This window comes from Solanum stenotomum, unplaced genomic scaffold (assembly GCF_019186545.1).
Source record: "Solanum stenotomum isolate F172 unplaced genomic scaffold, ASM1918654v1 scaffold33061, whole genome shotgun sequence".
NCBI classification, from domain to species: Eukaryota; Viridiplantae; Streptophyta; class Magnoliopsida; order Solanales; family Solanaceae; genus Solanum; species Solanum stenotomum.
Genome location: NW_026032246.1, coordinates 3,341 through 17,357, shown reverse-complemented (window position 1 = coordinate 17,357; position 14,017 = coordinate 3,341). Strand labels below are relative to the sequence as shown.

The 14,017-nt window shown below is 31.4% G+C and overlaps 1 protein-coding gene and 1 pseudogene across 1 annotated transcript; both read left to right on the top strand.

Moving 5' to 3' along the window:
* The first annotated feature begins 644 nt into the window (after positions 1–644).
* Positions 645–3,036, top strand: LOC125852227 (cytosolic sulfotransferase 5-like; annotated as a pseudogene).
* Positions 3,037–4,392: 1,356 nt separating this feature from the next.
* On the top strand, positions 4,393–8,537 carry LOC125852232 (receptor-like protein 9DC3). The gene is made up of 3 exons (XM_049531966.1): positions 4,393–4,428; positions 5,407–8,183; positions 8,309–8,537. Exons 1-2 carry the CDS (start codon positions 4,393–4,395, stop codon positions 8,170–8,172), a joined length of 2,802 nt encoding a protein of 933 aa, XP_049387923.1. The 3' UTR covers positions 8,173–8,183; positions 8,309–8,537.
* Positions 8,538–14,017: the final 5,480 nt, after the last annotated feature.

Sequence of the window (14,017 nt, the reverse complement as noted above, 5' to 3'; positions counted from 1 at the left end):
TAGTTTGGTTCGGTCCGAAATACCCCCTCATGCATATTGCATATACATTTTAAGGAATAATAATCCAACTCTTAGTATCTTTTCTGCATCTTCAATGCTACATGCTGGTGACTAAATGATATCATGAACTTAATATTGTTGGTTAACCAATAGTATTGATATAATAATCATTGGATATGAAATCATGATAATAAGATTGCCAATTAACTGATACTTTTCACATCAACTTTTATGCTTTCCTGTTTGTATTAGCACTTTTAAATTGAAATTATAGCTTGGAAGATTTCTTTAGTAGGCAATCTGAGAATTATAACTTAATCTGTATTTCTCTTTTTTATTATATCGTTTATTAGAATACTTATTAAGTAGAAAATTAATTATTAAAAAAAATCTTTAATCTTTCCTTATAACTTTGCAAAGCACGGATAAGTGCACTAGTATTTGCGGGTGCTAAGTTGATGAGTTGCGTGAGGTAGAACAATAAGAGTCATTTTGTAACTAACACACCCAATATAAAAACATTTAGGGTGTGTTTGGTATGAAGGAAAACATACATGTTTTCCAATTTTCTCATGTTTGGTTGGATAAAATGTTTTTCAAATCAACTCATTTTTCTCAAATTCATTTTATATGAGCGGATTCACATGGGAAGCTGTTGTAATAGGTTATGGTTGTGGTATGATATTTGGATTGTTGATAGGAGGCCTCATGTTTCTATTGGGAAAACCAAAATGGTATGTGAACTTTGCTGAAGATATTGCTCAACAAATTGCTGCTAAGAAGAGAACAAAGCAAAAGAAGAGACGTGAAAAAATAAAAGGACAACTTATTTTTTCCTATTATACCCTCAATTTATTAACATTGAGTTAATGTCTCATTATACCAATCAATATTTTCTTAATAGGTGTGTCAAGTCAAAATTTGACAAGTAAAAAAGACGGAGAAAGTACTTGTAGGGGTGGGTATGATATGGTAGATACTGAATACCATAACGAAATCAGAATTTTTAATACCACAGTTTGAATATTATGATATTTGATATGTATTTTAAAAAGTTTGGTATTCAGTATGACATTTGGTATTTGCAAAAAAAATATCGAAATACCGAATATTGTACCGAAGTATATAGTTACATATAAAATTCATATTTATGTAACTAATAATACTAGCAAATATATAAAATAGTAACTAATTATTTAGATGTTGAAATTTTGACTACTATATCTTGATTTAAATGTTCTTTGATGATTGATTAATAAAGAGAATTGTTTGTACTTTATTTTGAATGTTTTTACTTGTGTAAGGTATTAATTTGATATATATAATTGAGACGTTTCTTGAAAAGCTAAAGTTATAAAGCCAAATATATGTAAGTTCAAGTTTACCAAACAATGGTAACAAATTTACCATTTTTCTTTCTTTTATTAATGGACATTTCTTTACCTATTTAACTACCCACTTTAAAATAGATAATATGAGTATTATTTATTTTTTCACCCATTTTAAATGAATTGGTACCCAACTCATTTAAAATGAGTAAATATGTCACCCCTATTTATTCATATACACATCATAATGACTTTGTTCATTATGAAGCAACTCTCAAGATAATGATGTAAACACATCTTTTCATTATCCGCCTAAAGTATCAACTGCCCAAAACTGATCATTTGTGGAATAACAGTCAACTTTATCAGTGGGAAGGGTTTTGGTCCACTTTTATCATTTTAAAGACAGCCATGATCTTCAAGGCAACCTTCAAAGCAGAACCTAATGATATTCTCTTGGCATCTTCCATGAAAACAGGTTTTTGTTTAATTAATGAATTCATCAAGTATTTTATGTTCTCGTGGAAAAATATATGCGTTCCATATTTAAGGTCATGCGTTTGGTACGAAGAAAAATGTGTTTCTAATTTTCTCTCATATATGTTAAATATTGTCACAACATCATTTATATGTGTGTTGAGGGATAGGGGCGGTGGAGATGCATTGCAATTGGGGAGGAAGTGCTAGATCTTAGGTCTACCTTTCATCAACTTTATATTTTTGTCAAGTCCAAATTGTAATTTTTTTTATATATCAATATAATGATCACAATAACAACATATTTATTAACTAATTAAAAAAAATACATTTTCATTCTAATGTCTGATGATTGTCTTACAGGTTCAACATGGCTCATGGCCATATGTGTATCCATCATGCAAGGTAATAAAGAGGAAGAAGAAGACCTTTTAGTTAAGGATAATCCTCATTTTTATGTTCCAACAATAGAGGCCATGGATTATTATTTAAAACTCCAACTCATGTTCTATACACAATGCCCTCTTCAAGATTGTTTCTCACACATTTACCTTATAGGGTTTTGCCAAATTCAATCAAAAAATCAAATAATTGCAAGATTATATACATAACAAGAAATTCTAAAGATACCTTAATTTCTATGTGGCATTTCTTCAATAATCGTAAGCGTTTTGAAGAGCTCACTCCTTTAGAAGAAGTTGTGGAGTACTTTTGCAATGGGGATCATCAGTATGGACCATTTTTTGAACATGTTCATGAATATTGGGAAGAAAGTAAGAAAAATCCGCAAAAAATATTATTCTTAAAGTATGAAGACCTGAAGATAGACCCTAAGAAAGAGGTGGCAAAAATAGCCTTGTTTCTTGGAAAGCCTTTTGGTAATGAAGAGGATTTGGAGATAGTTTTGAACAAGTGTAGCTTGGAGAGGCTTAAGAATTTGGAGGTTAATAAGAGTGGATCAATCTGCTCTTATATCAACAATAGTGCATATTTTAGAAAAGGGGTTGTTGGGGAATGGAAGAATCACATGACACCTGAAACGGAAGAGCAACTTGACAAGATTACCAACTTGAAGCTTCAAGAGAGTGGCCTTGAACTTTGATATTTATAAACAAAAAGTATTGAAAACACACCTGAACTACCTGACGTGAATTATTAGTATCATTCTTGAATTATTGACGGTCTTAAAAACATCCATCTATTTGGCTAACTCAACTTAAGTACACCCTGATCTGCCACATAGAATAGCAAGTGGTCTCAAACTCTTGTACGAGCGTGAGACTCTTAATCAAAAGTCGAGAGAAGTGTCGAAAACACTCCTAAATTCTTGGTGTTTTTCACATATGTGGCAAGATCAAAGGTGTATTTAAGTTCAATTAGTCAAATAGAGGGGTATAAAGTTGTTAATAATTTAGGAACAAAACTAATAATTCATGTCGTCAAATTTAGGGGTGTTTTCAATACTTCTCTTTGGTTGTAATTACTGCTTTAATAAGCTTTTCTATTACTTCATCCGGATGAGTAATAAGTTAGGGTTGTTGAAAATAATAAAACTTAAATGTTTAAGCGTCTATCTTCCATGTCTTTTTGTATCTCTTTTATGAAGTATGAGCCTAGAAATATCTCTTAATTGTTGACACCTATAAAAGTTTATCTTTAGTAATGTTGTTATGACGTATGAAATTTTAATATATTATGGAGTGAGTTTTATGTTATTATTACTTCTTCGATCTTATTTATGTACTAGTCTGATTTATGTGGATTTCCACTGTCAAAAGAATGTGGAAACAATAATGAATCACCACTTGAACACGATGATGATGATGATAATGATGATTCATATTTTATGAGTGGGTTCACATGGGAAGCAGTGGTAATAGGTTATGGTTGTGGTATGATATTTGGATTGTTGATTGGAGGCCTCATATTTCTATTGGAAAAACCAAAATGGTATGTGAACTTTGCTGAAGATATTGCCCAACAAATTGCTACTAAGAAGCAAACAAGGCAAAAGAAGAGACGTGGTTTAAGAATGAATTAGCAATATATCAGGTATGCATCTAAACTTTCTGTAGCTGTTTATTGGATAACTTTGTTATTTTATCCTAAATATTCAAAATCTGAATTTGTGTGTGCAGAGGTTGCTGGAGAGTTGGACAAGTTTATTAGCAATGGATGCATCTGTTACAGTTGATTTCTATGGTTTTATGGAAAATAATAAATAAGCTTTAGACATAGCAACCTCTGTACTTTGTTTGGATGGTTGTCTCGTTATGTATTGTATTTTATTGTTAGTTCGGCAATATGAATCCTCTATTATCTACTAGTTTAATGCAACACATAAATCCTCATATGGTTAAATGCAAAGTTACATACAGTTTCAAATTGGAAAAGAAGCCTATGGATCGAAATTAATAGTATAAAATGTGTCAACATCTCAATTGGTGTGGTTTATAATGTGAGTAAACTAAAGAGTTGTTGTTTGAGGCCCAACTACGACTTTCATGGAGGCTATTTCAGAGATCTCTTTTTTATATTGCCAATGATGATGTCGATCATTAAATAAAAAGAAATTTAAACAGGGCAAATGGGGCAGGGCAAGGCAGAATTTAAACAGGGCAAGGTGAGGCAAAGCTTTAGCAGGAGAAGACTTTTACCGCGGCTAAGGTCTATCAAAAACAATGTCTTTACCTCTAAGATATATAATTAATGCAAATTGCATAGAATATTTTTGTCCAAATGATACTAGAGTTAGAAAAAAAACTTTATAGGACAATACAAATATATTAGAGTAGTATTATAATAGAAGCCTAGTTTAAACACAACCCTTCATAGAAAAGGTGGTTGCGTAGATCAATACTCTTTTAATAAGTCTTTTTTATTTTCTTAAATTTCGTGCAAAGTCAAATAAGACAAACAAACTGAAATGGAGGGAATAGCATTTTGTATGTGTTATGTTGTTCAGTTGCATGAGGCAGAACAATAACACTCATTTTGTAACAAACCACACCCAAGAGAAAAACATGCATTTTCTTATGTTAAACAAATTTTAAAATTTAAATTTAGTAAGAATCGTTCGAGTTGGGTTATGACTTAGCTTTTAGCTCATTTCAGCAATCCGCTTTAGCCCAAGGATCAATGACCCGTCCATTTGAACATTCTTAAATTCAGCTTAATCCGCTCGTTTGATACACCTATGTAATTTCATTGGAAGAAACTGTTTCTATGGTTGTTAAACGAGTTTGGCAATTTACTTTTTAGAAAGATAAACGCATAAACTTTTTAAAAGAATATTAAAATTGTATTAGTGATAGTAAAGTTTTTGAAAAAATAATATTAAAATTGTATTAGTGATAATAAAGTTGTGTTACTTAATAAAAGAGGAAATTGACTTGGGTCAACAACAATAATGCATTATTGATCACACTATATATACAACAAGTTCGTAGCTAGCTAGATATATGCAATGGAGTACCAACAATTGCTAATAGCTTTCTGCTTCTATTCACTTTTTATAATTTTTTCCCAACAATCTCAGTTTACATAAGCTGGGAAACATCTCTGTGCTCGCGATGAAGCTTTTTATTTGCTTCAATTTAAGCAAGAACTCAGAGTTGTTTCAAATTCTGAGTACTGTGACAACAAGGCCCGAACCAAGAATTTGTCCTGGAATGTTACAGGAGATTGTTGTGAATGGGATGGTGTTACTTGTGATGGATTTACGGGTCATGTCATAGGCCTTGATCTTTCTTCAAGCTGTCTTTGGGGAACCATCCATGCTAACAGCAGCCTAAAAAAACTTGGTCATCTCCAAAGACTCAATCTTGCCTTCAACAAGTTGGGTGAGTTTCCACTTGGAAATAACATTAGTGAACTCAGTAGTTTGACGCATCTCAATCTTTCGCATTCTGGAACTTTGATGCACATCCCACAAGTATTATCAAACTTGTCTAAATTGGTTTCACTTGACCTCTCCTGGCAGTTCGATATATTCCAATTTGGTCAAACAACCTTCACAAGTTTGCTTCAAGACTTAACCAATTTGGAGGTACTGTTGCTTGACAACGCGTACGCGCCATTTGAGTTACCTAAGAACCTTTCTTCTTCCCTTAGGTACTTAAATCTTCAAGGCACAGGCATTTTTGGGAACCTAAGTGAGTCTCAGATTTTTCATCTACCAAACTTGCAAGTGCTGATATTGAGAGAGAATCCGTTAACAGGCACTTTGCCGAATTTCAATTGGAGTTTCAGTGGAAGTATTTTAGAGTTGGATTTCTCCAACACTGATATATTTGGGAAGGTACCTGATTCAATTGGTAATCTCCATTCTCTTTTACATTTGAACATCTGGTATTGCAATTTATCCGGCTCAATTCCGGAATCCATTGGCAACCTCACTGCAATCAGAGAGTTGAGACTTACACGTAACAGCTTCACTGGTAATGTTCTCTCAACTATCTCAAAATTAAACAAACTTGTTCATTTAGATCTCTCTGACAACCATTTTCGAGGCTCGATTCCAGAATCCTTTGGCAACCTCACTGCAATCAGAGAGTTGGACCTTTCAGTTAACAGCTTCACCGGAAATATTCCCTCACCTATCCAAAAGCTCAACAAACTTAGCTACTTATTTCTCTCTTCCAATAATTTTGAAGGCTCGATTCCAGACATCTTTGGCAACTTTTCAGAGCTAGATGCTTTAGATTTTCAAAGTAACAATTTCACTGGCCCATTCCCAGATTCAATTGCAACGTTGACACGCCTTGAATTATTATACTTGCAAAACAATTCACTAACTGGACCACTTCCCTCTAATATAAGCGGATTTCAAGAGCTACAAATACTTGATTTGTCCTTCAATTACTTCACTGGCGCAACACCCCCTTGGTTATTCCATCTTCCATCCTTGTTTTCTTTATATGTTCAACACAATCAATTAACCGGGAAATTGCCAAATGAGCTCAAGAGTAATTATGTAGAATACTCTAACATTGATCTTTCATACAACAAGCTGCAAGGTGAAATCCCCGATTGGATGTTTTCTACAAGCATAGGTAGACTGGATCTTTCTCATAACTTCCTCACAGGCTTTGAAAAACAAGTATGGCACTCAGGGTCCTTACAATACCTTAATTTGGAGAACAATTTTCTTCAAGGGACTTTGCATCAATCCTTTTGTGACATGATTAACCTTGTATTCCTCATTTTGGCTCAGAACAATTTCAGTGGTTCAATCCCAGACTGTTTGGGTAACTCCAACAGCTTCATTTCTATTTTAGACTTGCGAATGAACAGTTTTCATGGAGAGATACCAAGATTCTTACCTACAGGGTTACAGTATCTTGGTTTATATGGCAATCAATTTAGGGGACAAGTCCCGCGATCCTTGGTTAACTGTACAAGCTTGGAAGCTCTTGATTTGGGGGACAACAAGATAAATGACACGCTCCCCATATGGCTGGAGAAACTTCCAAACCTACAAGTTCTGATTCTGAAATCAAATCTCTTTCACGGTACAATTGATGATTTGGAGTCAGAATTTCCATTTCCTGAGTTACGAATCTTTGACCTTTCCTTCAATGGGTTCACAGGAACTTTGTCATCTAATCTTTTCAAAAATTTTAGAGGTATGATGGATGTGGATGAAGAAAATACAGGAATTACTCGAGCTAGTAATAGGACTCACAGAGATTACCTGTACCACGTTAGTTTGGTGATAAAAGGTAATGAGTATGATATGAGAATCACGTCAATTATGACGAGTGTTGATTTATCAAGAAACAGGTTTGAAGGAGATATTCCAAATTCCATTGGAAATCTGAGCTCACTTGTGTTACTCAACCTGTCTCACAACAGCTTTCATGGTCATATTCCTGCAGAATTTACAAAGTTGCAGCAGCTCGAAGCATTAGCTCTGTCATGGAACAGACTCATTGGAGAAATTCCTGGTCTATTATCGAGTTTGACATTTCTTGAGGTTTTAAACCTTTCATACAATCATCTGGCTGGGCGCATTCCTATTGGGAAACAGTTCAATACATTTCCAAATGATTCATATTGTGGAAATGCTGATTTATGTGGATTTCCACTGTCAAAGAAATGTGGAAACAATAATGAGTCACCACTTGAACACGATGATGATGATGATGATGATTCATTTTTTATGAGCGGGTTCACATGGGAAGCAGTGGTAATAGGTTATGGTTGTGGTATGATATTTGGATTGTTGATAGGAGGCCTCATGTTTCTATTGGAAAAACCAAAATGGTATGTGAACTTTGCTGAAGATATTGCTCAACAAATTGCTGCTAAGAAGCGAACAAGGCAAAAGAAGAGACGTCAAAGACGTGGTCTTAGAATGAATTAGCAATATACCAGGTATGCATCAAAATCTTTTGTTTTGTATGAGGAACAACACTATTTCTGTAGCTGTTTATTGGATAACTATATGTCAATTGTTTATATTTTTCCTAATTATTCAAAAACTCAATTTGTCTCTGCAGAGGTTACTGGAGAGTTGCACAAATTAATTAGCAAGTTAGTGTTGATGTTCTGGCAAATATCAATGGATGCATCTGTTTCTTCACTTTTTGCCCATGGTTACCAAATACATAATAAGTTACAGTTGATTTCTATAGTTTTGTGGCAAATAATAAATTAGCTATAGACATAGCAACCTCTACCCTCTGTTTGGATGGTTGTCTCATAATGTATCGTATTATATTGTATTGTATTGTTAGTTTGGTAATATGAATCCTCTGTTATCTATATCTATCTTGCTCTCTTTAGGACCATTTTATTCTTGAAAGTTAGCTCAACCCTACTTACAAATTCAAATTGAGCCACACAAAAAGGAAATGTCAGAAGCAAATATCAAGGATCATGTCCTAAGTGAGACGGAAACTCGAAAAAATCCAAGATTCTTTAGCAAAAATAAGCCTAAAGAATATATCTTTTAGTACATAAAATTTACAACAAAGACGTAATCAAGATAGTCCCAATTAATGCAGAAATTTCAAACTGCAATTCCAAAAAAAAAATACTCGAGAAAAATCCCAAAACTTTAAAGTATTGGTAGAAGTTTACCTGGTTAAGAATTTTGAAGAACGCTAAGGCAGTCTCCATTTTGTAATCTCAAAGCTCAATTATTTTGCTTTCGTTTCTCTAACTATAGTACTAATAGAAAAAATTGGGTTCTTTTTCTATCTTAATAAGGAAACATGTTTAAAATTTGGCCCTTATGCACCAGGGCATCCTGATGCACAAAGTATTCTTCATCTTTATTACTATCACATTCAAGAATTATGTATTACTAGAGGTGTGTGATACAGGTATTAATCGTTGATTTCATGACTAAAAAACTTGTTACGATTAAGGAAGATTTGTAAGGTTGTCTATAGTACTTTGTCAATACTTTTTCTTTTACGTTGTTTATTTATCTATGTTGCTTTGACTTGTGTTTTTTCCTTGAACTGAGGGTCTATCGGAAAAAATTTAGTTACCTCCAATTAAGTTTTAGACATTGAAACTTTGACTATTCTATCTTCATTGAAATGTGCTTTTTAGGTGATTGATTAACTAAGAAAATTGTTTGTTTGTTTTTTTTGAATATTTCTATATGAATAAGGTGTTAGTATGATATAATTGAGGCGTTTTAAAAAAAATTATAAGTCATAATTCTCGTATATAAGTTGAGTTCAACCAAATGATAATTACCAATATACCATATCGTAAAAATAATATACTATTTTTCAAAATTAAAATTATCAAATCAATACATTTTATGTACGTACGAATCTCATTTGATTGTTATTGGTAAGTCCCCATATTATGCGAGACCCCGACGGCCCAAAACCAGGCCCAATTAAATCTGAACCTCGAAAACCCAACCACCACATACAAGAAATTCATGGTCTATGATTAAATTTGTGAAAATTGATCCACCCTTTGTTATTCTCTTTTAATCCGTTTTTAAAAAAAATAACTCTTTCTTTTAAACAAGTTAATCTTAGCATTTCTTAGTTTCCATGACATGTTTAAGAATATAAAATTAAAGAACATTTAAATACATTAATATATTTTAAATTTAAAATCATAAAATTCAAAAAGTATTTTTTTACTTTCTAAAAATTTTGTGCCACACGAAGAGAACAATAACAATTTGTGCTTATCATGTTTAGCACCTAAACTTCAATTATTTTGATCTTTGAAAACGAAATGAGATCTTAAAAATGCGGCTTCATATTACTCCCTACGTTTCTTTTTTATTTGAAGGTTTATGGGTTCGGATTTTTAGCTTTTTTGAATTATTGAGTTTTATATTAATAATTTGTACACATTTAATAATATTTTAAAAATAAATATAAGATTTGAATCAAAGCTACTGAATTCAGTAAGATTATCAAGGTTTGATGATCAAGTTGGTGCACCGTGGACCGAGACCCAAGCTTGCACATGGGAAGATTTACTGGATCCAAAACCTCATCCGATCAGACCCCTTTCCAATTTCCCCAACCAACTTCCCCTCAAGCCGCACCAGGCCGTTTGAAACCGTGTTTTAATTGAGCCGAGCCAACTCGACTCATTTGACATGTTTATGACTAAAAAGGTTAAATTGTTGTTTTAAGTGGATCTTAACGAGACATATTATTTAAATAAAAATTAAAATCTGAAGATTAATATTTCTACAAATAAAAAAAAGTGGCATTCTCTTTCAAGAGAGAGCACTGTAACATACAATGTATACAAGTATTATTTAGGGATAAGAGTCTGAAAAATATTCCAACTTTGGTCGGATTTGTTGTTGTGATACTAAACTTTCATGAGGACCTATTACCTCACTAGACTATTTAATACCGTATTTTAAACAAATATATTTGCCCACGTGGACATAAAAATAATACAAAATTATAAATAGTAATGTGTCCACGTGGGCACATAAATACCTTTAAAATACACTATTAAATAGTTCAGGAATAAAAAACACGGTATTAAATAGTCTAGGGAGGTAATAGGTCCTTATGAAAGTTTAGTATCGCAACAGTAAATCCGACCAAAGTTGGGGTATTTTTCAGACCATTATCCCTATTATTTGTACTTAATAATAGCTAAACGAATATATAATTTCCGCCAATTCCATGCTCTTATCTTTCTTATCTAATCTTTAGCCTTGTCATTTTATATTTTATTTTATTATTATATTATATAAATAATAAAGACAAAAGATAGTCACATCAAAAGAAAGAAATATATACCTCTATCAATTGTTTTCTTTTTCAACCAAAAAAAAAGCAAACAATGCATTATTTTTTCTAGTATAGAAGTAATAAACATCGTAGTATTAGCCTTATTCACGTAGTTTTTACTTCTTCTGTTTATGTATGTTACCATATGATGTTGTTATTACTATTTATTCTTTATATGTTTTGTATTGTTTTTCGTATTAGGTGTCATATTTTTTTTATTATTTCCTCGTTTAATTTTAATTTGATATATTTGAGTTGAGGATTATTCGAAAACAATCTATCTATCTCCATTATATATATATATATACTCTATTTTTCTCAGATTCAATTTGTAAAATTATACTAAATATATTGTTGTTGTTGCGATATAGAAGTGATAAAACATGAATGTTGAAACACATATCCCCTTAGAGGCCATTAGGAGACAATAAAATGAGAAAGGGGTGATAAGGACAATGATAATATGAGTGTCATGGCCCATGTAGATAAGTGAGCTGATCTTGAAAAGGAAATGTAGAATTGATGAATGATCAACGCAATTTTAATCAAAGCCTATCCTATTTGCACAATCATACAATATGTGGAAACTTCATCTTTGGATATTTCTCTGTGTTATTATATATCTACATTTGTGTGTGTGAGGATTTTAATTTTTATATTCATTCATTTTTTGGGTTCAAAAATTTATTCTCCAGTAAAGTAGAAATAAAAGATGTAGGGACATAAAGTAGTTTGTTTGTTTCAATTCATGGGATGATGTTTAATTTAATATGGATTTTTGAGAAAATGAAAACTTTTAAAATTTGTGACTTAAAAGAAGTCAAATGTTTATATGGTTATATTTATTCTCGAGGGTAAAATGAATGTTTTAAAGTTGAATTGTTATTAAATAGAAGAATATGTCTTCCTTTGGAACTGACTTAAAAAAAGAGTGTACCATAGATTAAGACGTGGAAGGAGTACCAATTAGGTTATTTCAGTGAATCAATTCAACCAGTTTCTTATCACTAAGGATTATGATGGGATGGATAGAATTCATCATTCATTCACCTTTAATAAGAAATTTCGAATTAAAAAAAAGTAGAAGTTGGTGTATATAGAAAGCATTTCCCCTTTAATGTGTCTTACATACTATAGGAATATGAATTAATCGAGTTCCAATGCAAGTAACATACCGTGGAATGTGAACGACAAGTAGAGAGTTTGTCAAAACATATGATGAACCATACTTAATAACTTTAACAACAATAGTATAGAAAAAGATATAAAAATAATTCCTTTCAATTAGAGTTATGTACATCCATTATGATGAGTATGCATTTACTAAATCAATATGGTTGTGGAGCAATGATGAGACTGCTTTATCCTTAATCAGAAGTTTCGGATTCAAGTTCTGATATGAAGAAAATCCTATTAGAAATGTCACCTCTAAATGAGTCATGCAGTGCGCAATCCAAATTTAGTCGGGACTCCAAATACCGAATTGAAAAAAAAATTATGCATCTACTAACACACTAGCTCCATCGACATAAAAGTCTTAATTCGCTTCAAATTTTATTAAATCAAATCATCTGAACTCAGTAACTTTGGTTCAAATATTGTATTTATTTTAAGAATTTATTGAATATATACAAATTATTATTTAGAACGCAATAACTTGAAAATATTAGAATTAAGAATATATTCATAAGAAGTGCTCCATTGCATAAAAGAACTTATGTAATGTAAATTATTTCAAAAATACATATCAAACACCAAATAAAATAAATTAATACACGAACACACCACCACCATGCATGTATAGAAATTATAATGATTAAGGGACCAATATAATTGACATATATATGTGTGAAGAATTAGAGTCAAATATAGGCAGCTAATCGACTAACATTCTTTTGATAAGTATGGATCATAAACTTTGGAATGTCTTTTCAAACTTTAAATAAATGAATCTACCCTTTAATTAAACCCCCGCCATTGATAAGGACGTACTTGTCCTATTTTCTTTGACAACTAAGTTTAAAGATTATATTATTATTTTCCACTTACAAGTAATTTAAATTTTTAACCTCTCCATAATTAATCTTTGTTGAAAAATGGACAATGTGGACTCTAAAAAATGACTTTTTAGGAATTATTTTCTTTTTCATAATTACTATGTCCCATTATCAAGCACAAAAGAATATTTCTTCCGGTCATTTGCTTTGGTCTTTAATTTTAGTCTCTCAAAATAAATAATCTTTTTATGTGGTACACGTTTATATATTGCACAAGTTATACTTTGCAATCTTAATTAAAGAATTTATGCTTTACTAAACATAAATTTGACTACTTCCAAGTTTTGACGGGTTGAGCTGGGAATGAATTTGTAAATATTAATCTAAAAGTTAGATTGATTATGTAGATCAAATTGACAATTAAAAAAAATTTGAAAGATTTATCTAAACAAACTATTTCTTTGATATGTGTTAGGTATAGCCTTAACAATTAAAAAAAATATATTTAGTACTAATAATATTAAGAAAATAACTATAAATATTATGTAAACTTGATTAAAGTTAGATATTTCAATTTAATCAATTAAACATATTGATGACCCAAATATTTATTAATTCAATCTTTTAACAGGTCAAAATTCAGTCACTCTCACCTTTTCGATACACCTTTATAATCTCTAAGTATATATAATACCATTAAAATATCGAAGATGTCATATTATATAGTAGTATATATATTAATGGATTCCATATATACTAGTGGTAGGAGTGATCATAGCTTCCTAGGTATCATCTAGATTGGCTACATTAATTCAGAATTCAAATTACATTATAATTATGTTGAAATGAAGACAAATTATACAACTATTTATATGTTGGTTTCAATTGAAGTAAAGTAGCCATAGCTACTATCTATAGCTCAAAACAAAAAAGATCCTTCAAATTGTGACCCTTCAATTATGTCTTTCTA